The sequence below is a fragment of the Carcharodon carcharias genome, chromosome 15 (genome assembly GCF_017639515.1).
Source record: "Carcharodon carcharias isolate sCarCar2 chromosome 15, sCarCar2.pri, whole genome shotgun sequence".
Classification (NCBI taxonomy): Eukaryota; Metazoa; Chordata; class Chondrichthyes; order Lamniformes; family Lamnidae; genus Carcharodon; species Carcharodon carcharias.
Genome location: NC_054481.1, coordinates 26,643,077 through 26,667,797, shown reverse-complemented (window position 1 = coordinate 26,667,797; position 24,721 = coordinate 26,643,077). Strand labels below are relative to the sequence as shown.

Sequence of the window (24,721 nt, the reverse complement as noted above, 5' to 3'; positions counted from 1 at the left end):
ATAAGATCTAATTTGAAACAAATCACAGCGCTCCCTCAGCACTATAGTAGAAATAGCAGTCTTGATTTCTTTTTTGGGCTCAAGCCCTAAAGTGAGACTTGAACTCACAACTTTCTGACTAACCTTGCTACTAACCAAGCCACTGCTGATACATAAAAAGCAGCTATGAAAGACATTTTTTATTCATTAATGGGACATGGGCACCGCTGGCTAGGTCAGCATTTATTGCCCATTCCTAATTGTCCTTGACAAGGTGGTGGTGAGCTGCCTTCTTGAACAGCAGCAATCCATGTAGTGTAGGTACACCCATAGTGCTGTTATGGAGAGTGTTCCAGGATTTTGACTCAGCAACAGTGAAGGAACAGCGATATATTTCCAAGTCAGGATGATAAGTGGCTTGGAGGAGAACTTGCAGGTGGTGGTATTCCCATGTATCTCCTGCCCTTTTAGATGGTAGCGGTCATGGGTTTGGAAAGTGCTGTCTAAGCAGGCTTGGTGAGTGCATCTTGTAGATAGTATACACTGCTGCCATTGTGTGTTGGTTGTGGAGGGAGTGAATGTTTGTAGATGAGGTGCTAATCAAGTGGGCTGCTTTGTCCCGGATGGTATCAAGCTTCTTGAGTTTTGTTGGAGCTGCACTCATTCAGGCAAGTGGAGAGTGTTCAATGACACTCCTGACTTGTGCCTTGTAGATGGTGGACAGGCTTTGGGAAGTCAGGAGGTGAGTTACTCGCTGCAGGATTCCGAGCCTCTGACCTGCTCTTGTAGCCACAGTATTTATATGGCTCACTGGGTTCAGTTTCTGGTCAATGGTAACTCCCAGGATAATGGGGGATTCAGTGATGGTAAAGCCACTGAACGTCAAGGGACAATGGTTAAATTCTCTCTTGGAGATGCTCATTTCCTGGCACTTGTGTGGCGTGAATGTTACTTGCCAGTCCAATGCTGGATATTGTCCAGCTCTTGCTGTATTTGGACATGGACTGCATAGACTATTCTTTCCTTTCTAAATAGTTTGGAGATAGGATTTAATTAGAGTACTCATTTACTGAACAGGATTTTACCAGATGAACAAATAGATTAAAAATGTACAATGCAGCTTGGATATAAAAAAGTAAATTATTCACAAATTTAAAGCTGCATTCTCAATTTGCATGGTAAAAATCAACTTTGGATTCAATTTCTACAAAGCACAAGTCAGGAATGTGATGGAATACTCTCCACTTGGCTGAATGAGTCCAGCTCCTGCAACACTCAAGAAGCTTGACACTATCCAGGATAAAACAGCCTGCTTGATTGGCACTACATCCACAAACATTCACTCCCCCCACCACTGACTCACAGTGGCAGCAGTGTGTACCATCTACAAGATGCACTGCAGAAACTCACCAAGGCTCCTCCAGCAGTACCTTCCAAACCCACAACTGCTACCATCTAGAAAGACAAGGGCAGCAGACAATGGGAACACCACCACCTGGATGTTTCCCTCCAAGCCATTCACACTCCTCACTTGGAAATATATTGCTGTTCCTTCACTGTCACTGAGTCAAAATCCTGGGATTCCCTGTTTAACAGCATTGTTGGTGTTGCTACGCCACAAGGACTGCAGTGGCTCAAGAAAGCAGCTCACCACCACCTTGCCAAGGGTAATTAGGGATAAATGCTGGCCTAGCCTGTGATGCCCACATCCCATGAATGAAAAAAAAAATCCCAGGGCACTATTTGAAGAATAGCATTCATCCTTCAACCAAATGTAGATTATCTGGTCAAATAAAAGCTCTGAAGAAGAGTCATAAGGACTCGAAATGTTAGCTCTGTTTTTTTTTTCTCCACAGATACTGTTAGACCTGTTGAGTTTTTCCAGCGTTTTCTGTTTTTGTTTTAGATTATCTGGTTGTTCATCTCATTTGCTGGACCTTGTTCTGAGGCACTGTCTGTGTCCCAAGCATAACAACAACAACAGTGCTTATAATGTAATCCATTGGCCACTAGGTGCTTTCTGCCCTCCTGTGGATGTGTAGATCGTTTTATAATTGCAAGCCCTTTCCTCCTTTGTGGAGCTTTGGTGATAAAAAACTTCAAAAGCAAAGTTATTGAAATTAATAGAAGCCTCTACAATGTGGGAAATGTAGCCAAAAATAAAACTCAAAGAACTTGTGAAGGATGGGTGATTTTTTTAGCGGGATGTGGGAAGAATAAGGCAGGGGAGTGGGACTGGGTAGAATGCTCTTTTAGAGAGCCAGTGCAGACTCGATGGGCTGAATGGCCTCCTTCTGCACTGTAAAGATACTGTGAAGAAGAACAGTTAATGTGTTGCATGAACTCATGATGTAGATTGCAATGCTGGATAAACTTTGGGAAGTTATTAGTGCAATGTCAATGATGTTAGCTTCCCTTGCCTTTTGTTGTTCCCCCTGCATAACTCTAGTCTCCTGAAGAGATGTTACACATCAAACAAAAAGTGCTTACAACAGTTGTCAGAGAGTGCAGGCTTTTAACATCAGGATTTTACTCACATCAGCACTGAACCAGCAGGATTCTACTTAACTCCACAAACATCTGAACAATCTTAATTGAAGCAGGCATATACAAGAAAAGCCATTTGGGGACAAGGCAAGTTTTTTTTTATTGTTGTCAATCTTCCAAAGACATTACATTTACAGAGCAGGTCATGCCACACATTACAAAGACACCGGGCTACATCCGAATGCCTGAAGTGCTCCTACAATCCATTCATTACAACAGAAATATGTCATTTATGCTGCAATCATGCCATACAAACATGAGCCTTGTTTTTAATGTACCCTTGAACTCAAAAGCAGATGGAGGTAACGCTGTCCTACGAGAGTACCAGGTGGACAAATTCTGTAAAATAAGATCATGCATTAAATATTGAGACTTTTCTGGCTCTTAAAATCAGTGGAATGCATCAGTTTTTATAAACGCACATGTTCCAATACCACAAACAAATACAAAGAAAAAAGATTTATCGGCATGTATAAAGTACTTAAATGGTAGAAGCAAAATGATCACAAATTGTGTTTGACTGTCAATGTTGAGAATTAAAATTGTGGCCAACATTTCCCCCTCAGAAGAGTTCAATCATGTTTTGAAAATTGTGATTCTTCAAAGATTGATCAACATACCATCAGCACCGAGTTTCCCATCACCGTCTTTATCTCCTATGTCCATGAATGACCTGGTTTCATTGTCACTCAAGACTCTGGCCCCAGCAGAGAATCTTTGCAGGAAGAACCTGAAAGGGTAGAGCCAGTTAACGAGGATAGTTGGCCATTTGGGAACATAACCCTCACCCCATGAACCCACATCCACCCATCATCTAACAGTGCATTAGAGAATGCTCTCAGATAACAATGATGTCTGGTCTTATTTCCAAATTCAATTAAAGACATCTTTTCCTCAACTGTTGGTACAAATGTCTATTAAAGAATATTTTGCATTGGATTATAGAGGGTATTGCACCTTGTGTTAATTCATTTGACGTTTTTTTATCATAAAGCTATTTAAAAAAATATGGAGTTACTCTGTGGAATGATCAAAGCATTCAAAATTCCATCTGGTCACAAAGCTGAGCAATACTGGTATAGGAATTAGTCTGGATGGATAAATCTAAATAATCCTTTACCCAAAGAGTGGTTAGAATGAGCCACAGGGAGTAATTGAGGTGAATAGCATAGATATATTTAAAGGGAAGCTACATAAACCATGAGGGAGATGGGAATAGAAGGTTAACCTGATAGGATGAGATGGAGTTCATGGAGGGAAGAGCTTTGTGTGGAACATGAACACTAGCATCGATCAATTGGGTCGAATGGCCTGTTTCTCTGTTATGTATGTAATTCATACAACCAATGATGTCCTGCTAATTGGATCCAAGAGATATCCCTGATTTTGCAACAGAAAGACATAGCACCATTTCACACAAATGAGGAAAATCCCAGGTCTGTTCTGAGTTAGATGATATCCGCCAAGTTTGCAATGATGGTTGTCCAGCTGAGTTTGGTTCCCCAGGCAAGAGAAATGGAGACATAAATGAATGAGCTAAGGTGTGTTGTTCCATTATCTATGCTGGAAAGTTGCTATATGACAGGAGGATTGGGGTGTGCAGTGGGGATGGGGTGGGGGGGTGGGGGTGGTGATGGGATGTGGTTAGCTGCTGACTTGATTTCTGTCCCCATCTCCCTGCCCACACCCACTGTCCAGGCATGACATGATGGATGACCACTTTGGAGAAGATATGGAGAAAAGGACTTGCTGCTACTTCAGGAATTATACTCCAGTACCAATCAGTTCTGTGAGAATAAAACTGTGTGGGTTGTAGAAGAGATCTTCATAATGTTTCCTTTACAAAAATGCTGAGGAGTCACTCATTCATGAGTTAGCAAAACAGACTAATAGGTTAAAAATGAAAAGCAGCAATACAGAAGAGTACTGCAATAAATGAAACTGATGACCTCTCAACAACCTCAGGCTGTACCAAATCATTTTACTTCCACTGAAGTACTTTTGAAATGTAGTCAGTATTGTAATGTGCACACATAACAAGGTCTCACAACAGCAATGTGATAATCACTAGATAAACATTGGCCAAGGCAGTGGAGAGATCTCACCTGTTCTTCTTCAAATAGTGCCATGGGATCTTTTACATCCACCCCAGAAGGCAGAGGGAGTCTTGATTTAAGGTCTCACTTAACTGACGGCACCTCTGACAGTGCAGCACTCCCTCAGTGCCACATTGGGCTGTCAGCATTGGGCCATGCGCTCAAATATCCAGATAGGGGCTTGAATCCATGATCACTTATAATGGAAGAGGTGAGACTGCTGCCCACTGAGCCACACTGACACGGCCAAATGGGCAGATGTTTGTGAGTTTTGTATCTTCTTACACATTTTTCCCGCTTTGGGGAATAGTGGGGAAGTGTTGTAAGGATTAGCAGGCTTGTCATCAACCTATTTGAACCGCATTATGAATGCTCCTTCTGTGGTCAGCGAGTCCTGAAGTGGACTACAAACCCGAGCTAATTAAAACAGAAAAATGCTGGAAAAGCTCAGCAGGTCTGGTAGCATCTGTGGAGAGACAAAGAAATAAAGCTGGGTCATACGGACTTGAAACATTAACTCTGTTTCTCTCTCCACATACATTATCAGGCCTGCTGAGTTTTTTCCAGCATTTTCTGTCTTTATTTCATATTTCCAACATCCGTATTATAGAAACCGGAGCTTCTAGCTCAAGCAGCAAGACTCCAGGATAACAGATAATATCCCCATTAACTCTGGAACTGAATTCACCACCATTGCTGTTTAAAATCCAATGCGCAGAAGTGAAAAAGGAGCCCAAGGTAGTTGATGTCTTACTTTAATTCGTCTTCTTCGATGAACCCGCTGTCGTCATCGTCAATGGCTCGGAAAACTTTCTTGATCTCTTCGGTAGATTTTTTAGACAGGCCACAAGTCATAAAGAATTTCTTGCAGTTGAAGGAGTTGTTGGCTGTGAAACAAACAGGAAAGATATGTATCAAAGCCACGTCCTTCTGCCTCTGATCAAAAGCAAATGAGGCAGATATACAAGAAGGGACCTGGGATACATTACCTTGGCATTCCTTTAATGCGGTGGAAATGTCAGCAACAGACAGAACGTCAGTGACTTCCATTGTGAAACTGGGAAACGAAACACAACAGGGATTGGTGACATTCTAAGTGTGAGGTGATCTGGTCTCTCATTCTCTTACACACTCACATCCTGTCACACGTACCCTTCCACACACACACATACTCTCCCTCTCACACCCACTTTTTCTCTTTCCTCATACACGCTGACCCTTGCTCAACCTCACACAAATTACTCACACACAGTCTCTCACATATTACTCACACACACCCTCTCTCTCACACACACATCCTGACGCACACACACACACACACCCACTTTCTCCCCCTCACACACTCTCTCGCACTCTCTCGCTCTCACACACACACACTCTCACACACACAGCCTCTTTTTCTCTCCCCTATAATATACACTAGCGTCGGAAGACTTTAACTCCAAACATCATTGTAATCAATTTTGGTTGGAGATTGAAACTGGTTATCCGACAACTGATCTTCCAGTCGGTCGCTCTTATTTTGTATGTCGATCTCAGGTGAGCTTGCAGTATTTCCGATGCAAAATAAATATACATTCATCGTTGCTGACTGGACTAAATCATAGTCGCACTGCACAGACGAGGCCACTCAGCCCATTGTGTTCGTGCTGGTTCTTTGAAAGAGCACTCTAATTAGTCCCACAGCCCATCTTTCCTAGAGCCCTGAATATTTTTCCATGTATATATTTTATAAAATATAGGAAAATTATATTATTTCATGGGATGCGGGCGTCGCTGGCAAGGCCAGCAAATTGCCCTTGAACTGAATGGCTTGCTTGGCCATTTCAGAGGGGAAGATATAGATATGTAAAAATATCCTTATCATATCTAAAGTTTTCAACTCAGTGTTAAAGTTATTACCCCAGGTTGCATCCTCGATCCTGATAGTTTGGGGAACATATATGAATCGGGGGAATTTCTTCCAGATGCCCACCAGATCCGTTACGTGGAGACTGTTTGACTCCCTGCTCGGCGACTGGCACCCACCAATCCTACCCGTGCTTACGACCCTCGCACTCAATACAAATCCATTGAGGAAACTTAACATTTACATCTCCACAACCTCCTGGAGCCTCAGTACACCTCTTCCTATTAGTGCGCCGCCAAAACTACTCAATGAATTTCAAGTTACCTCCAATTTCTTTTTCAAATGTGTTTGAGAATCGATCCATTGTGTAAATTTAGAACAGTGAACCTCCCCGCCCCCAGAAAGCCTCACCTTTAACGGATCTCTGGGCCTTGTACCAGGTGGGGAACGAAGTACCTTCACTGCGTGGATCCGAGTGGAAGACCTGCTTTATATGCAGTCCATTAAAGTGACTCTTTACTGTATTTGGGCTGCGTCGCATGGATCAAATTGACGAGTTTCACCTGCTATTGAATTTCCTGCCCAGCTAATGAACCGGTTCTATTTATATCCCCCAGCACACCTGATACAGCCCCTTTCAAAGACACTTCACTCGGCTCTGCTATGTCAAGTGTAAAATGTGTTGTGTCGGGCTCTTTGCATCCGTCACAATAAAGTTGGCAGATGGGTAGTGCAAGAATATTTTTCAATGACTTCTAGCATTTGTTGTAACCGCCGTTCTGTCTTGGTTTTGCGCACCCCCTCGTGTATAATTTACCTCCCTCTTCCTTCCTTCAGGTAATCCAACAGTGCTTGCCTATTGCAGTATTTTTTTTTAACTGGAGCATTAACTTGGCTGAGCGTTCGGACAGTGCTTGCTAAGTGAATGCCGAACAATTGGCTACGGAGCAATAATCTTCACCTTCCATGCTATAACTAGGGTTATAGCAGTTACTGGGTGTGAGATCTGTTGACCTGTAACTGGGTTATACTGACTGTTGTGGGGAATGGATTGATTAAACGAGGGTGTTATGGCCCAGTCTTTGACTAATGCCCCTGCACAGGGGAACTGAGGACGTTGCATCCGGCCCTGGTTCCAAACGATGTGATCATAAAACGGGCAATGCTGTGCAAAACTCAACTTAAACCTCATAACTAATGTTGGAACAGGCTCCCTGGGGAGACACTGGAAGCGGTGAGCATTGATTCAGTCAATTGAAAAATATAAACAGAAAATGCTGGAAAAACTCCAGCAGGTCTGGCAGCATCTGTGAAGAGAGAAACATGGTTATCGGTTCGAGTCCCTATGACTCTTCTTCTGATAAATATAGATTCCTTCAGGGAATTATATCTTGGGATACAGTAATAGGAGTAATTTGAAATCTGGTGAATGTAAGGTGCTTGGGAGGAACAGGTGACTTTGGACCTATGGTTCCCAAACCTTCCCTCCCCCTCCCAACAGGGGATTTCCTCAGGTCTCTCCTAGGCTAACTGATTGCGATTGGCTGCTATGAGTAGTCAACATCTCCATTATCCTTATAGCCATCCGAATGGTAGAAGGACCTTGAGCTTTTTTAGTCCAACAATTCCTTGCGTCTTTGTGTTTAACTCGGAGCCACTGGCATGTTCTTGTGCTGATCAAGAACAATGGGCTCTGCCATTTCCCTATTAATTGTCCTTGCATGTATACAGCTCCTAGTCACTTTCAATTGCTTCCTTAATCAAATCTAACAATAAGTTACAAAAATAAAATACTGTGGATGCTCGAAATCTGAAATATAAACTGAAAATGCTCTAAATACTCAGCAGGTCAGGCAGCATTTTTGGAGAGAGAAACAGGGTTAAGGTTTCAGATAGATGACCTTTCATTAGAAATCTAACAATGAGTTTAATTATTAGAGGTTGTCAATTTGGGTTAATAGTTCTTCCCTCTTGAAAATGTTGTTGAAATGTGTTCATACCTTACTGGTCATTTGTCCTTACCCTTTGTGACAGGTGTTCCCTATTATTAATTGTATGTGTGTATAAAGTGTTAATGTTTTTTTCTCTATAAGATCACTTCTGCGCCATTGTTTTCTTCATGGAGTTAAGTACACAGGCGCAGCAGCATAATTGTTATGTTACTGGATTAGTAATTGGATTACGCAGTTCCGACTCTGTTTCTTTCTCCAGATATGATGCCAGACCTGCTGAGTATTTCCAGCATTGCCTGTTTTTATTTCCGATTTCCAGCACCTGAAGTATGTTGCACATATTGTAATCCAGGGGGCCTGGACTGATGATCTGGACTCATCAGGGCAGCTGGGGAATTTAAATTCAGTTAATTAGCTAATTTTTTTTTAATAAACGAGTATCATTATGGTAACTGTGTAACTAGACTGTTGTAAAATGGCATCTGGTTCACTAATATCCTTTAGGTTCACTAATGTCCCCATTTTCCTTGATTCCCTGAAGGACCAAAATATGTCCATTTCAGACTTAAATATATTCAATGATGGAACACCCACAACCCTCTGGAGTACAGAATTCTAAAGATTCACCAAAGTGTGGAGAAATTTCTCCTCATTTCAGTCCTAAATGATAACCCATTATCCTGAGACTGTGTCCCCATGTTCCAGATTCCTCAGCCCGGGGAAACAATCTCTCAGTGTCGACCCTGTCAAGCCCCATCGGAATCTTGTTTGTTTCAACGTGATCACCTCTCATTCTTCTAAGTTCCATAGGATATGGGCCCAATTTACTCAGCCTCATCATTGGACAACCCTCTCATTCCAGGAACCAATCTAGTGAACCTTCGCTGTATTGATTGCTCTCTGATCTTTGAGACAATTAATCTCTTTACCCTTGTTGCTAGTTTTTGTATATCCGCAAGTTATGCTCAAACTGAACATCAAGCATGGTAAATATAATGGAAGCTGATCAATGAGCAATGGAGAGAGGGGTGTGAAATATATTGGAGCATAGGAAAAGGAGGAGGCCACTCGGCCCCTCAAGCCTGTTCTGCCATTCAATAAGGTCATGGTTAATCTGATTTCAACTTTAAGTACACATTCCCACCTACCCCTAATAACCTTTTATCCCCCTGCTTATCAAAAATCTATCTAGCTCTGCCTTAAATATGTTCAAAGACACTGCTTCCACTGCCTTTTGAAGAAGAGAGTTCCAATGAGTCACCACCCTCTGAGAGAAAAATAATTTCTCCTCATCTCTGTCATAAATGGGCGACCCCTTATTTTTAAACAGTGACCCCTAGTTCTAGATTCTCCCACAAGAGGAAACATCCTCTCCACATCCACCCTGTCAAGACTGCACAGGATCTTATATATTTCAATCAAGTCACCTCTTACTCTTCTAAACTCCAGCAGATACAAGCCTAGCCTGTCCAACCTTTCCTCAGAAGGTAACCTGCCCATTCCAGGTATTAGTCTAGTAAACCTTCTCTGAGCTGCTTCCAATGCATGGCTGATCTGTGATCTAACTCCACATACCCACCTTTGCCCCATATTCCTTAATTCCTTTGGCATCTATCAATCTCAGATTTAAAACGAACAACTGATCAAGCATCAATTGGCCGTTGCCTATGAGAGTTCCAAACTTCTGCATCTTTTGTGTCTAGAAGCATTTTCTAATTTCATTTGTGGCAGTAATGGCCCTAGCTTTTAGATTGTGTCGCCTAGTCCTAGTCTCCCCAATCAAGGGGAAATAGTTTCTCTCTATCACCACTATCTATCTTTAGCAGGAGTAGGAATCCAGCCACAAATAAGCATAGCGAAAGAAAGAGAGAAAGAATTTGGACTATCAATGCCACAATTTAATACCCAATATCCACTCAGGGAATATTTATTTTCAATAATTACCGAAGTCAGCTTGGTCATATCATCCTAGTGACAGTACAGGCTAAAATACAAGAATCACTGTCAGTGTTTTGAGTCAAGTTAATTAATTTGAAATTAATAATTTAATACCTTTAATAGGAACAAACAACAATAATATATTGGATTTTTGGGGGGGTGGGGGGAGAATAACTAGCCAGATAGATCATTGGGGAATTACTTCTCTAAGTGTCAATTATTCTGCATTGGAGGAAACGGGACTCGGTGTGTTATGCATTGCTTCCACATTCACAAACCAGTTCCAACTTCACCCGGTCCCACACTGCATCAACTAAAACATCTGTAGCTGCATTTCTGTTTACAGAAGGTGCTTTCTGCTGGCTGAATGTATGTATGTGTGTATGAGGGACAGAATGGCATTGATTCCTCCAAGAGTTTGGGAATTACATCCAAAGACAGCGATACAACCCCAATTCTCATTATGGAATTGCCAAACAGGTTTTGAACCTGATGGAATACCTGGCTCAGAACCATTTCAATTTGGCCAAAGTTACATCGAGCTTAAGTCTGACAATCAACTTCATTTGTTGAAACTTGTTCCCAAATTATGAGAGGCTTTCTTTTCACTGGGGTGGGGTGGGGGTGGGGGAGGGTGGTGTGGGGGCTGTGTTTCATTTCTGAATTCTCAACATTTTTATTCCTTCATGGAATGTGAATGGTGTTGGCAAGGTTAGCATTTATTGTCCATTACTAATTGCCCTTGACAAGGTGATGGTGAGTCACCTTCTTTAACCACTGCAGAGCATATGGTGTTGGTACACCCACAGTACTGTTGGGGAGAGATTTCCAGGATCTTTACCCAGTGACAATGAAGGAATGGTCATACTCTTCCAAGACAGGGTGGTGTATGACTCGGAGGGGAGCTTGTAGGTGGTGATGTTCCCGTTTGCCTGTGCTGTTGTTCTTCTAGGTCAAGGGTGGGGAACCTTTTTCTTATTACGGGACATTCACACATAGACAAATTCAGTTGTGGGCCACACGCACATAAAAATCAACAGTGTGGGTGAAGCTTTAGTACATAAAACTTGCCAACACCATTCACATTCCATGAAGGAATAAAACTGCACTGTCAACTTGTGATCTGCTGATTTGAGCTCTTCCCACAGAACAGCAACCATAGTCAAAGATAGTGTTTCTCAGCATTCCTGGTGTCATTCTTTTGTTTAAATTACATGGCAAGTTTCCCAACCCAAAAATCTAACGCTGTTTTCGCTCACCATTGGGGTCGGTTACAGAGGCAAATGAGCAGCCATGCTGTCATGATGAGTCTATAGTGCTCTCACTAAAAATAGCATCTGAGACAACAAAAAAAAAGGCATTTAGGCAATAGAAAGATCTAGTACTGTATTCAGACTCTACACAAAACATTTGAGCTAATTGTAATCTTAGGAATCTTGCAGTAGGTCAGATTGAGCAACAGGCCGGATCCGGCCCATGGACTGTAAGTTCCCCATCCCTGTTCTAGGTGGAGTTCGCAGGTTTAGGAGGTGCTGTCATTGGAAAACTTGTCTAGTTGCTGCAGTGCATCTTGTTGATAGTACACATTACTGCTATTGTGCGCTGGTGGTGGAAGGATGCTGATGAAGCAGGCTGCTTTGTCCTGGATGATGTCAAACTTCTTGAGTGTTGTTAGTGCTGCACTCATCCAGGCAAGTGGCGGTTAATCCATCCTATTCACCCTCTTAGTGTTGCTAGTGCTGGATGATCTCCCAACTTTCAACTTCTACAAAGGGTCTACACCTAAACCTCACTTTTGCCTCTCGCAACAGTAGGTTGCAGGGAATGGAGTGAAGTGAGGTTTGCTGGCTGTGGACTCCCAGAACATTCTGGTGTTCAGGAGACTTGACCGTAACTGAATATGGAGCTTCCGGGCTGTAATGAAATCCAATAGTTTGATTTGAAACTTTAATTATCTCTGATTGAGTCACCGCTGGGTCCCTTCAGTGAACACACACAATGGAAATCCTGGACATTAATTTTAATTTCTGTATATATACATACAATCTTGTTGCTATTTATGATCACTCACTAAAAATCGTTGATCTGAGTTTGGTTTTGCACCATATTCGATTGCTAACCTTACTCCTTAGGAAATATTTCCAGTTTTCACATCTAACATCCCCCTGGGTACCATTTCTTGAAGCTTGTGCCCCAAAGTAAAATTTCAGTCTCCTGTTTCTATCATCAATTATTCATTACCTGGAAAGTAATGTATCTTCAAATGGAACTCTCTGTATAATGAATTTGCACACGATGCATAATCAGATGAGAAGACTGATGTACAAAGGACAATATACACACAGCAATGCTTTATGAGACCTTAGTGCAGAAATAGAAGAGTTAGATGTGTCTAGTGTAAATGGTGTGTTGGCAACACTCATTCTAACAGCCATTGTTTTTGTGAAAGGTTAGAACATTGTCACTTCACAGAAATGAGTACCGGTCATCTTGGAATTATTCCATTGGCAAACTTCAGTTGTACAGATGAGTTCAGATTCTAATAGGAATAGGAGAACAGCAGGAGGCCATTCAGCCCCATGAGCCTGTTTTACCTTTCAGTGAGATCATGGTTCAAATGTGTGCAAATTTTATTTATCTACCATATCTAACATTAGATATTACCAGTTCTGTGATTGGACAGCACCTGCTGAACAATCCCAACTGCACTAAGAATTACAGTAAGAACTAATTTAAGATTATCAGTCAGGCTTGCAATGTGGCTCACATGCACTTGCTAAAAGCTACATATATTCATATATAGGAACCTCTCCACTGCAGACAAAAGGAAAATGTCCAGGCATTGTGCCTCTTTGTGACTTGACAAGACCATGGGCGAACAATTGCTCCCTGATGCATTCTTCACTGCAATGCCTTGACCAATCAGAGCCAACTATTCTATTGGCTTCAACTGTATTCAACCTCTTCCTGTAATAGCAAGTTACAAATTCTCACCATTCCCTGAGTAGTGAAGTTTCTCCCAAATTCTTTATTGTGTTTATTAGTGACTAACTTAAATTTATGGACCAAGTTATGATCTCTCCCACAAGTGGAAATATCTTCTCCATGTCTACCATATCAAACCCTTCATAATCTTCAAGACCTCTATCAGATCACTCCTTATGCCTTTTCTTTTCCAGAGAAAAGAGCCCTAGTGTTCAGCCTTTACTGATAGGCAATACCTCTCAGTTCTGGTATTGTACCTGTAAATCTTTTTTGCACCTTCACCAATGCCTCCACATGCTTTTCATAATATGGAGACCAGAACTGTCCACAACATCCCAAGTATGGTCTAACCAAAGTTCAATACAAGTTTAACAGAACTTCTCAGCTGCTTTTCAATTCCAACCTTTTGGAAATTTAATCACAGTGTTTGTTTGATTTTTTTTTTAATGGCCTTACTAACATGTATTACTACTTTCGGCGATCTGGAAACTTATATGCCCAGAGGTTAACAGGAGAGATGGGACCTGAATTGAGAACTCTGTCTGTTCTTGTATATCAGCATACATGCTTAGGGAGAGGGATTCACTCAATGTACAGGGAGTACGTAAAACTAGACTTCATTTTATATCCTCAGAAACACACAGCTTTACACTCAGGGCCTTCCAAGAGATTGAGTGTCTTGAAAAGGACAAACCTTGTCCTGATGGTACACACCCTTACTAAATAACTAAACAGCCAACCCACACTGTAGAAATAGTATACAGCATGTGAACCCAGCTTTGGGATGCACACTTTAGTGGACAAATGAAGTGGGGGAATGATTATGGAAAAAGTGCAAAGTCCTAACAGAAACTGCCCCAGAAGGATTTGCAGATAGCTTGAAGCCCTGGTGAAGTTTGCTTCTTTTGATGTGAAGAACCAATCAGGAACAAGCATAGGGTTCCATGAGGGTTCAACTATGTAGGAAGTAAATGTGGGGCCACCATCTCAACCACCTGGAGCATACCATAGATTGAGTAATGAGGAGGTTTACACATAATCTGGAGTAATAACAACACCTTGTATTTAGATAGCACCTTTAATATAGTAAAATATCCCAAGATGCTTCACAGGAGTATTATAAAACAAAATTTGACGCTAAGACACAAAAGGAAATATTAGGACTAAATGCTTGTCAAAGAGGTAAATTTTAAGAAACATTTTAAAATAAGAGAGGTTTAGAGAGAGAATCCCAGAGATTGGGGCCGAGGCAGCTGAAGGCATGGCTATCAATGGTGGAGTGATTAAGATCAGTGGATGCTCAAGGGACCAAAATTGGAGGAATGCAGAAACCTTGGAGGGTTGTAGGGCTGGAGGAGGTTACAGAGATGGGGAGAGAGCAAGACATAGAGGGATTTTTTATAAAATTGCTGGCTAGGCCAGCATTTATTGCCGTTGAGAAAATGGTGGTCAGCTGCCTTCTTGAGCCTTTGAAGTCCATTTGAAAACAAAGATGTAACAACACATGGAAGCAGCTATTAAGGATGCTATCATAAATGATCATTTACTGCAGATGTCACATACTTCAGTGTGAATGCATTTAACTTAACCTGAATTGATTCAGCGACATCCTGGAGTTGGAATCCTTAGGAAGTAATGAAGATTGTTGATAATATAGCAGGCTACAAAATATTCAAACTTTTGATGGGTGAAAGTAATTACCATTAGACACACAATGAATGAGTAGTTCTGAAATACTCAGTTAGCTCCTGGAAATTTGTTACTGAGGCAACATAATCTCTAAGAGAGGCTATAAAATGTGATGCCATCACTGCTACCAACCCCCACCCACTCACCAATATATCTAATGCTTCCTTCACTTTGCAGAAGAAGTCAAGTTTCAACAGTAGACTGAATGTCAGAACTAGCATGACAACAGATTCAAATCCAATATTCACTTCAAAGAAGCTGTCATGAAGTTGATACAATCTGAATCATAGAATAATATAGTATTGAAGGAGGCCATTTGCTCCATCATACCTGTGCCCCTGAAAGAGCTATCCAATTAGTTCTTGCTATTTCCTTGCTATTTACCCCTTGCTATTTCCCCATAACCCCAAAAATGTTGCCTTTTTAAGTGAATATCCAATCCCCTTTTGAAAGTTACTATTGAATTTGCTTCCACCATCCTCTCAGGTAGCTGGGGAGATTAAGTGATTCAACTGGTAGTTCTCCTAGGTCTGAGTCAGAAGGCTGTCAGAGTAATGAGTGTATGTTAAGGTATTGAGGAGTTTTGTCATTTTACATTTGGCCTTGAACCTCAGCAACAATGAGGACCACAAAGCAAATCAATGCAATCAAAGTTTAAAAAAATTAATTCACAAGACATGGCCGTCACTGGCGAGGCCAGTATTTAATATCTATTACTAATTGTCCTTGAGAAGGAACTAGTGAGCCACCTTCTTGATTAGAACTGAGTGGCTTGCTAGGTCATTTCAGTGTTAACCATGTTGCTGTGGGCCCGGAGTCACATGTAGGCCTGACCAGGTAATGATGGCAGAACTCATTCCCTAAACGATATTGATGACATCAATTTTTATGACAATCTGATTACCATTACTAGCTGTTTAATTCCATATTTTTGCTTAATCAACCAAACTTCAGATCTCCAATTGCCACAGTGGGATTTGAATTTATGTCCCCGAGTCATCAATCTAGGCCTCAGGATTATTGCTCTAGTAATGCAATGACTATGCTACAGTGCCCCATCGGATACCAGCTAATTAAGCGAAGTTCAAGTGAAAGAGAAGATAGAGAAATAACTTCTACTTACCTTGTACATTTCACATCCCCAGGGCATTCTGTTAGGCTTTGCTGCAATGAAATACTTTGCAAGTTCAGTCACTGTTGTAATGTGGGAGATGTAGCAGCAAATTTGAGCACAGCAAGCTGCCACAAACAGCGATAAGATCATTTTATTTAGTGATATTGGTCGAGGGTTAAATACTTGCTGGGATGGCAGGAAGAACTCCCCTGCTTTTCTTTGAATAGCGCTCTGGGGTCTTTTACATATGTCTGAGGGGGCAGACAGGGCCTCGGTTAAACATTTCACCTGAAAGATGGCGAGTCTGATAGTGCAGCTCCACACCACCTCCTCCCCCCACCCCCATCCCCAGTACTGTATTTCATGTTAACACTTTTTCAAAAAAGTTATAGATAAGTCACACCATAAACTTGTTTCCAAAAAGTATTTTATTTAGTCATGAGACGCTTTTCTTTAAGCAGCAAACAAATCAATCACATCACAAAGCATTTCTATGAGTGTATACTTCATTTATGCACCGTGACTGTACAAACACATTGTACGGCAGGCAATGTCAGAGACTGTATCTGAACGTATCAGAACTCAGGCTTTATGGTATAGTCTCAGACTTGGGTCTCTAGTCTTCTTTAGGACCGAACTAGTCGCTGGAATTCTGCAATGAAAACACAAGATAAAGATATGATTAGAATAGAAAGGTTACAGAAGAGATTTATGATGTTGCCTGGACTGGGGATTTTTAGATATGAAGAAAGATTGGATAGGCTAGGGTTGTTTGGAATAGAGGAGGCTGAGGGGAGACCTAATTAAAATGTATAAAATTATGAGGGGTATAGATACAGTGAATAAGAAGGCTCTGTTTCTCTTGGTTAAGGGGTCCATGACCAGGGATGTAAATTTAGGATAAGAGGTAGGAGGTTTAGAGGGAAATGGAGGGGAAATTTTTCATTCAGAGCATGGTGGGAATCTGGAACTGATTGCCTGAAAGGATGGTAGAGACAGATATCCTTATGACATTTAAAATGTTCTTTACCCAAGTAACTGTACACTTCATGTAGTTGAAGCCTACAAGCCCACAGACCAAGAGCTGAAAAATGTGATTAGGCTGGATACTTGTCAGCCAGCACAGGCATGATGGGCTGAATGAATTCTTTCTGTGCTGTAAAATTCTATGAGTCTACGATTATGTGCACCGTTAATAGATCGATAACAGGGTGAGATGGAGCGTGGTGCAATGGACATTTAAGTTCGCCTCAGCACTGAAGTTATGTTGCATCAAACTGGGAGGTGCCAAGGAGAAGCTGAGAGTAAAAGTAATCTCTGAGCTGGCAGTCACCATGCCTTGCTTGTGCCTCTTGGAGGCCTGTTATGTGAGCTTTGGTGGCAGCCTGATAGTGGGGACATTTGTTGTCTTAGGTGAGAGGTACCATAGAACGTTACAGCACAGAAGGAGGTCATTCAGCTCACTATGACTGTCCTGACTCCTTGAAAGAATTACCCAACTATTCCCTCTCCCCTCGTTCTTTCCCCATAGCTCTGCAATTTTTTTCACTTCAAGTACTTATTCTGCAATTAGCTTTTTCTTTGAGGAGAGATAGTTAACAACAGAGGTATTTAATAGATTGTAATAATCGTTGTTTAACAACATAAGTGAAAGAGCTGCGTAAGTAGCAAGTATGCAAACAGGGAGAGAGAAAGACAGAAAGAAGAAACAGAGAGAAGAATAGATAGATAGAGAAGGGGCAAGAGAAGGAATTGTGCCTCCTTTAACTTTTGGTGCACTTACAAATTTTAACACAGTTAGTGAGGAATATTCATTTCAAATAATGGAGGGAAAAATCAGAGACAAACACAGGGCAAATTACTTTGAAAAATAACCTGCATTATAAAAAAGAATGAAAAAATAAAATCTATTGTATTTTATAAAGAAAAAAATTGTATTTATATAACACATTTCATTAAATCAGGACATCCCAAAGTGCTTCACTGGCAATGAAGCACTTTTTAAGTGTAGTCACATGCAGTAGTTAATTTGTGCACAGCAAACTCCCACAAACTACAATGAGACAATAAGTAGATCACCTGTTTTAGCAATGTTGTTTGAGGGATAAATATTGTTCGGAACGCTAGGGAAAACTCTCCTGCTCTTCTTCAAAATTGAGGCATGAGATCTTTTACATCCATCAGAGAGGGCAGACAGAGCCTCAGTTTAACATTTCATCCAAAGAAAATGTTGCATGATATTGTACGTGATTGCATGCCACTGTAATGTAAAGGTGCTCAGCAGATCAAGGATTTCTATGGGACTGGAGAATAGCACCAGCCACGGTATGATATATAGAGTCCCATGGTAATAGACTCTGAGGGAACACTCTGGAAGCAGCCTAGCCTGCATGATGAACAGCACCATGCATGACAGTAACCTGGGGTATGTAAATTGTTAAAGACTACCAATAAAGTGTTCATGTTTAAACATATAAGACCTTCTCATCAATGACACATCACCATGCACCATACTACAACATGATAGCAGCGGTGGGATCTCTTAAAAGACATCTAAAGAACCCATATTACACTAGATAGCATCTCCAACAGTGGTGCATCCCCTCAGTACTGCACTGGGAGTGTCAGCTTGGATATGATATCTGACTATTGGAGTGGGGCTTGAACCATCATCCTTCTGGCTAGAGGCAAAAGTACTAAGAGTAGTAGCAACTGGCCCACAGCGGACAAGCAAAATTGCTTATGTTCTGCTATGTATCAACATCGCCTAAGTGAACAGAGGATGATGCCATTCTGTTTGTGTTATGCTTTATTTAAAAAGTGTTTAACTTACCCTCAAATCCAATTTTACCATCACCATCACTGTCTGCCGCAGAGAGCATTGACTGAGCCTCGTTATCGCTCAGTACTCTGGCATTAGTGGAGAAATACTGAAGAAACAACCTGAAGCAGAAGAACATGATCAATCTACAACAAAAAGACCTTGTATTTACATGGTACGTTTACTTAGTTAAAAATAAATCTCCTAAGGCGATTCACAGGATCAATTATCAAACAAGTTTTAATACCCAGCCACAACAGGAGATATTGAAGAGTTGGACTTTAAGGGGCATCTTAGAGGAGAGGTAGAGAGGTTTAGGAGGGAATTCCATAGCTTAGAGCCAAGACAGTTGAAGGCACAGCTGCCAATGGTGTTGTGATAGAAATTGGGGGTTCGCAAGGGGACAGAATTAGAGGAGTGCTGAGATCTCGGAGGGCTGTGGTACTGGAGATTACAGAGATAGGGAGGAGGGTGAGACCATGGAGAGATTTGAAAAGAAAGTGAATTTTAACATTGAGGCATTGCCAGTGTGAGAGCCGATGTAAGTCAGCGAGCCATTAAGGCTTGTGATTGTCACAGAAAGAGAAAAATAAAAAGCAGAATGTGATTCCTTGTAAAAAATAAATTACAGGGCCCCATGTCAGAATCATAGAATGATGTGACAGAGAAGGAGACCATTTGGCCCATTCTGCCTGTGCTGGATCCTTGCAAGAGCTATCCAATTAATCCCACTCCCCGGCTCTTTCCCCATTGCCTTGCAATGTTTCTTCCTTTTCAACATCTATATCCCAATACTTCCTTGAAAATTTCTATTGAATCTGCTTCCGCCACTTTTGCAGGCACTCTTGCCAATTAAGTCACCTAGATTGTTTGGAATTGAATAGAACAGCAATGGCTTAATTAGTCTATCTGTGTCAAGCAGTTTGAATTACCCATGAAGACTGATGATTAATGTGTTGTCCAGTCATCCATCAAAAGCATGATTCAGCAGTTTGATGCCAATTGCTCTTCATTCAGTTGATATTAGCGTATTAAACTCTCTTTGTTCAATAGAGCCAGCAATCAGGGGAGACTGTGATATAGTGGTAATGTCACAGGTTTAATTAATCTAGTGGGTTCAAATCCCACCATGGTGAAATTTAAATTCAGTTAATGAAATCTAGAACCAACCAGGAATCAGACTAACATTTAGCATTTGTTGCAGTGGTTCTGATCAAGTGTCCTTTCCCACAAATAGCTCTGCCGTTCTCGCCATAGATAGATTCCCAGCACCGCCCCTAATCTGTGGAGTCTTTCCAGTTTTCACTGTCTCAGGTTTGCAGCATCTGCAGTATTTTTGTCATGGGGTCTTTGCTGTTGTTGTCCTTTTGACAGGAAAGCTGTGTGGCCGAGAGCTCCCACTGTAGCTTTATGTATTTGGCTGCTGGCATTAATTGGCCAACGGTTCTGCAGTGGGACAGAGTTAGAACTGGCTCTGTGGCTGCTTCTTACCACACTCACCGTGAGCGACCATTTTGCAAGGTCAATTTCAGCATGCTGCATAAAGTAGGGTTGCCAAATCTGGTTGGACTATTCCTTGGTCATGTGAAAGAAATAGATGTTTTGGAGGGGTGGGGGTTGTGGAATATGAGTATTAAGGGATATGGAGTTAGGTCACAAATCAGCCTTGATCTGATTGAATGGTGCAGTATGAGGGAATGAATGGCCTCCTTCTGTTCCTAGTACAATAATAATCAAAGGATCCCCATTTGCTGTAATGGGTGATAGTGTATTGGCAAAAAGGTTCTACATATGTCTTTTTCATTGAAGTCAGCAGATTAAAAAATGGGTTGCCATGGAAAATGCACAGCCAATTCACAGCCGACCATTTTGTGCTACATCCCAACAAGCTGGGGAGGCAGCGGCATAGTGGTATTGTCAATCAGCTTGAGCTCCTCAATCTCTTATTTAGGGCCATATGACCTGTGATGGCAACTATGAGACATGTTTATCTGTACGCCCATTCCAATGCCAGGCATAATCAGTCATAATTGAAAGATTCATTCAGAAGAAAACAGAAGAATTTGAAATGCATGGCAAATTCTAGTCAATGGAATGAAGAACAGGTGGGTCATTAAATAAGTGGGTGCTTTGCTCCATCAGATGCCCAAGGGTAGGGTTGCCAACGCTCCAGGATTGTCCTGGAGTCTCCAGGAATTGAAAATCAGTCTCCAGAACACTGTTGTGTGTAATCTTGGAGAAAAATCTTTGGGACATTAACAAACATAGTTTTTTAAAAATTTCTTTGAACAATTCTCTCACCCAGCTGTAAAAATATTGAAAATGTGTGGGGGGGCGGGGGAGGAAGGTTTTGCTGACAGTCAAGCATTATCCATTTGGGTAATGAGCCTTTTTGCTTTCCAATTGTTGTAGGAAGGCAGTGCATCACAAGGGTGGACCTGTTGGCTGACGAATAGCTGGAGTGTGGGGAAAGTCATGTGATGAAATCTCCAGCAACACATTCAATCACCGCGGACAACCCTATCCACGGGGATCTACCCTGTTGAACCCCGTGACTTAGAACTTTACATGCAATGTGTGCTTACTTGAGCTCAGTTTTATCGATGCAGCCACTGCCATCCTGATCCAGAATTAAAAAGACTTTCCTCAGGTCATCGGCGGATTTTTTGGTCAGACCGCACGTTTCAAAGAACTTCTTGAAGTCGAACGACTCAGGAGCTGGGATGGAAAGAGAAATGCAGCAGCAATGAGACTGTCAGGAAGAGGGTTGAGAAAACCCTACAGTCTTCAGATTCATGGGGCACTGAAACAACCCTGCCCCTCAGCTTGCTGATGAATTGGGATGAAACACAAATAACTCACGAGTTCTCCACGATGACAATGCTGCGCCATGATATGAGTAAGGAGCCTTCATTAAAATAGCAAACAAATGAATTTCATACCAATGTTAACTTAATCAATACTGATATTGTACATGGTGATTTGAACCCCCTGGACTTTTGTCACAATTTGGTGCAGTGGTAGATGTTGTAACACACAACGCAGCTGAATATAACAGCACTGGAGCTCTGAGAAGTCCACCGATGGTACCAAGGCCTTTTATTGCAGTGGTCTTGCACCAACAGGTGCTACAGTATAACTGCAATCAGTGTGGAGGCAGCATTTTAAACACGAACATTATAGTTTAAGGGGAACTTACTGAAACATCTTTAATTTCCCAACAGTAGGAAACTATGGTCCATCCTCACCATTATTTTCAATTATTTCTAATAGCCTCACCATTTACAACCTGTTGGGTAGAGTTGGGTATAGATCTTTAAGTTTCCTGATATATATAAATGATCTAGATCACGGTGTGCAGGGAACAATTTCAAAGTTTGCGGATGACACAAAACTTGGGAGAGGAGGACAGTGTAGAACTTCAAAAGGACACTGACACATTGGTGGGGTGGGCAGATAGGTGGCAGATGAAGTTCAATGTGCAGAAGCGTGAGGTGATATGCTTTGGTACAAAAAACATGGCGAGACATTATAAAATAAAGGATACTATTCTAAAGGGTGTGCATGAGCAGAGAGACCTGAGCGTATATGTATATAAATCATTAAAGGCGGCAGGACAGGTGGAGAGAGCTGTTTCTAAAGCATACAGTATTCTCGGCTTTATTAATAGGGGCGTAGAGTATAAGAACAGGGGGATCTTGATGAACTTATATAAGACACTGGTGAGACCTCAGCTGGAGTATTGTGTACAGTTCTGGATGCCACACTATAGGAAGGATGTGAATGCATTGGAGAGAGTGCGGAAGAGGTTTACGAGAATGGTTCCAGGGATGAGACACTTTGGTTATGAGGAAAGGTTGGAGAAGTTGAGACTGTTTTCCTCGGAGAGGAGAAGGCTAAGAGTAGACTTGATAGAAGTTTTCAAAATCATGAGGGGACTTGACAGAGTAGATAGGGAGAAACTGTTCCCACTTGTAAATGGATCAAGAATCAAAGGGCACAGTTTTAAAGTGTTTTGCAAAAGAAGGAAATGTGAGGTGAGAGAAAACTTTTTCACACAGCGAGTAGTTAGGGTTTGGTATGCACTGCTGGAAGGGTGGTGGAGGCAGGTTCAATTAAAGGCATTCAAGAGGGCATTGGATGGTTATGTAGATAGAAACAATTTACAGGGTTATGGGGAAAAGGCATGAGATTGGCACTAGGTTAAAATGCTCAGAGAGCTGGTGCAGACATGATGAGCTGAATGGCCTCCTTTTGCACCATAACAATTCTGTGATTATGTGAAGTCAACTTGCACAGCTCTGCTTTATCTGGTTTGAGAGTATTGCATAAAATTATGTAGAATGAGCAGTGCAGAAACAGGCCAATCGGCCCATCTGATCCATGTCTGCATTTATGCCCACATGAGTCTTCTTCCACCCTCTTCATTTCCCCCTATCAGCATATCCTTCTGTTTCTGTCTCCCTCAAGTGATAATCTAGTTTCCCATTATCTGTGTTATTCACCTCAACCACTCTCTGTGGTAGTGAGTCTCACATTCTCTGGGTAAAGATGTTTTTCCTGAATTCCCTATTGGATTTATTAGTAGCTATCTCATTAGTAGTGATAATGCTCCCTTGAATCAGAAACGTGGTCATGGCCATTTCAGACAGGCTTAAGTCCAGGAAATTTTGGAAAATTCCAAACATTGCACAACTGCCACCACAGGTGAAGGAGGACATTCAGCCCCTCTATTTCCTCCTCCCACAGAAGCCAATGATGCGGGGGTAAATTTCACCTTTGCTGCAGCAGGCGGTAATTTGACAAAGCCCTGGTAGAACTTACTCAGTGTTTATCCTGTTGATTTCAATGGGACTGATAATACAGCAGGTTCTAGCCAGAGACTAGCAGAGTGAATGTCTCAACAGTGGAAGAGCGAAGGAACTTACATTTATCTAGCATCTTTCACAATCTCAGGACATCGGCACTCTGTGCCAATGAAGCACTTTTTGAAGTGCCATCACTTCATCAATGTAGGAAATACAACAGCTAATTTCGGCACAGGAAGCTCCCTCAAATGGCAATGAGATAATGACCAGATAATTCATTTTAGTGATGGTTGGATATTGATCGCAAAACACTGGAGAGACCTCCCATTGCCCTTCTTCAAAATAGTAGTCATGAGATATTTTACATTCACCTGAGAGGGTAGGTGAGGACCTCGGTTTAACATTTCACCTGAAAGCTGACACCTCAGCCAGTTCAGCACAGCCTCAGTACTGCACTAGGAGTGTCAACCCGGATTACACACTCAAACCTTGTCGAATGGGTCTTAAGCTGATGACTTTCTGACTTAAAGATGAGGATGCTACCCACAGAGTCAGGGTTGACACTAGTGGAGGGCAATTCCCTCATTGTGCTCTGTCCAGTGGTATAAATCATTACTAATTATTAAATTATATAAATATTCTCCTTATGAGGCAGCTTAATGTTTTCCTGCAGAGTTAATCTCATCACCTCCTCCATGCTTATGTTACCATTTAGACTCCTGTTGTAAAATGTAATGCTGCCACAGTCTCAGGCTACAGTCTCACTTTGTTGTACATTTACCTAAAATCCCTTTAACATTTCTGATTTTTTTTTACAGATTAAACCATGAAAGATGAAAATTTTACCTTTGCATTCTGAAATCGCAGAGTTGATGTCGCCAGCTCCCAGGACTTCAGTGATTTTCATGGTAAAACTATCAGAGGAAAACCAAAACTTCATACA

The 24,721-nt window shown here is 41.6% G+C and overlaps 2 protein-coding genes across 2 annotated transcripts; both read right to left on the bottom strand.

Moving 5' to 3' along the window:
- Window positions 1-2,637: 2,637 nt before the first annotated feature.
- Window positions 2,638-5,820, bottom strand: LOC121288097 (parvalbumin, thymic CPV3-like). Its single transcript, XM_041206416.1, has 4 exons — window positions 5,612-5,820; window positions 5,377-5,509; window positions 3,147-3,256; window positions 2,638-2,865 (listed from the first exon to the last, which is right to left on the bottom strand). Exons 1-4 carry the CDS (start codon window positions 5,670-5,672, stop codon window positions 2,840-2,842), a joined length of 330 nt encoding a protein of 109 aa, XP_041062350.1. The 5' UTR covers window positions 5,673-5,820; the 3' UTR covers window positions 2,638-2,839.
- A 10,955-nt stretch (window positions 5,821-16,775) lies between these two features.
- Window positions 16,776-24,685, bottom strand: LOC121288137 (parvalbumin, thymic-like). The gene is made up of 4 exons (XM_041206506.1): window positions 24,625-24,685; window positions 21,556-21,688; window positions 18,983-19,092; window positions 16,776-16,801 (listed from the first exon to the last, which is right to left on the bottom strand). The coding sequence occupies exons 1-4, from the start codon at window positions 24,683-24,685 to the stop codon at window positions 16,776-16,778; spliced, it is 330 nt and encodes a 109-aa protein (XP_041062440.1).
- Window positions 24,686-24,721: the final 36 nt, after the last annotated feature.

What these genes read in the sequence shown, in the direction of transcription:
- LOC121288097 (XM_041206416.1), bottom strand. Translation starts at nt 5,672, where the DNA reads ATGGAAGTCACTGACGTTCTGTCTGTTGCTGACATTTCCACCGCATTA. An exon ending in CGCATTAAAGGAATGCCAAG is followed by an intron (nt 5,510 to 5,611) that starts GTAATGTATCCC and finishes TTTGTTTCACAG; the next exon opens with CCAACAACTCCTTCAACTGC. An exon ending in ATCGAAGAAGACGAATTAAA is followed by an intron (nt 3,257 to 5,376) that starts GTAAGACATCAA and finishes CTACCCTTTCAG; the next exon opens with GTTCTTCCTGCAAAGATTCT.
- LOC121288137 (XM_041206506.1), bottom strand. Translation starts at nt 24,685, where the DNA reads ATGAAAATCACTGAAGTCCTGGGAGCTGGCGACATCAACTCTGCGATT. An exon ending in ATCGATAAAACTGAGCTCAA is followed by an intron (nt 19,093 to 21,555) that starts GTAAGCACACAT and finishes CTTCTGCTTCAG; the next exon opens with GTTGTTTCTTCAGTATTTCT. An exon ending in TGGTAAAATTGGATTTGAGG is followed by an intron (nt 16,802 to 18,982) that starts GTAAGTTAAACA and finishes TTTTCATTGCAG; the next exon opens with AATTCCAGCGACTAGTTCGG.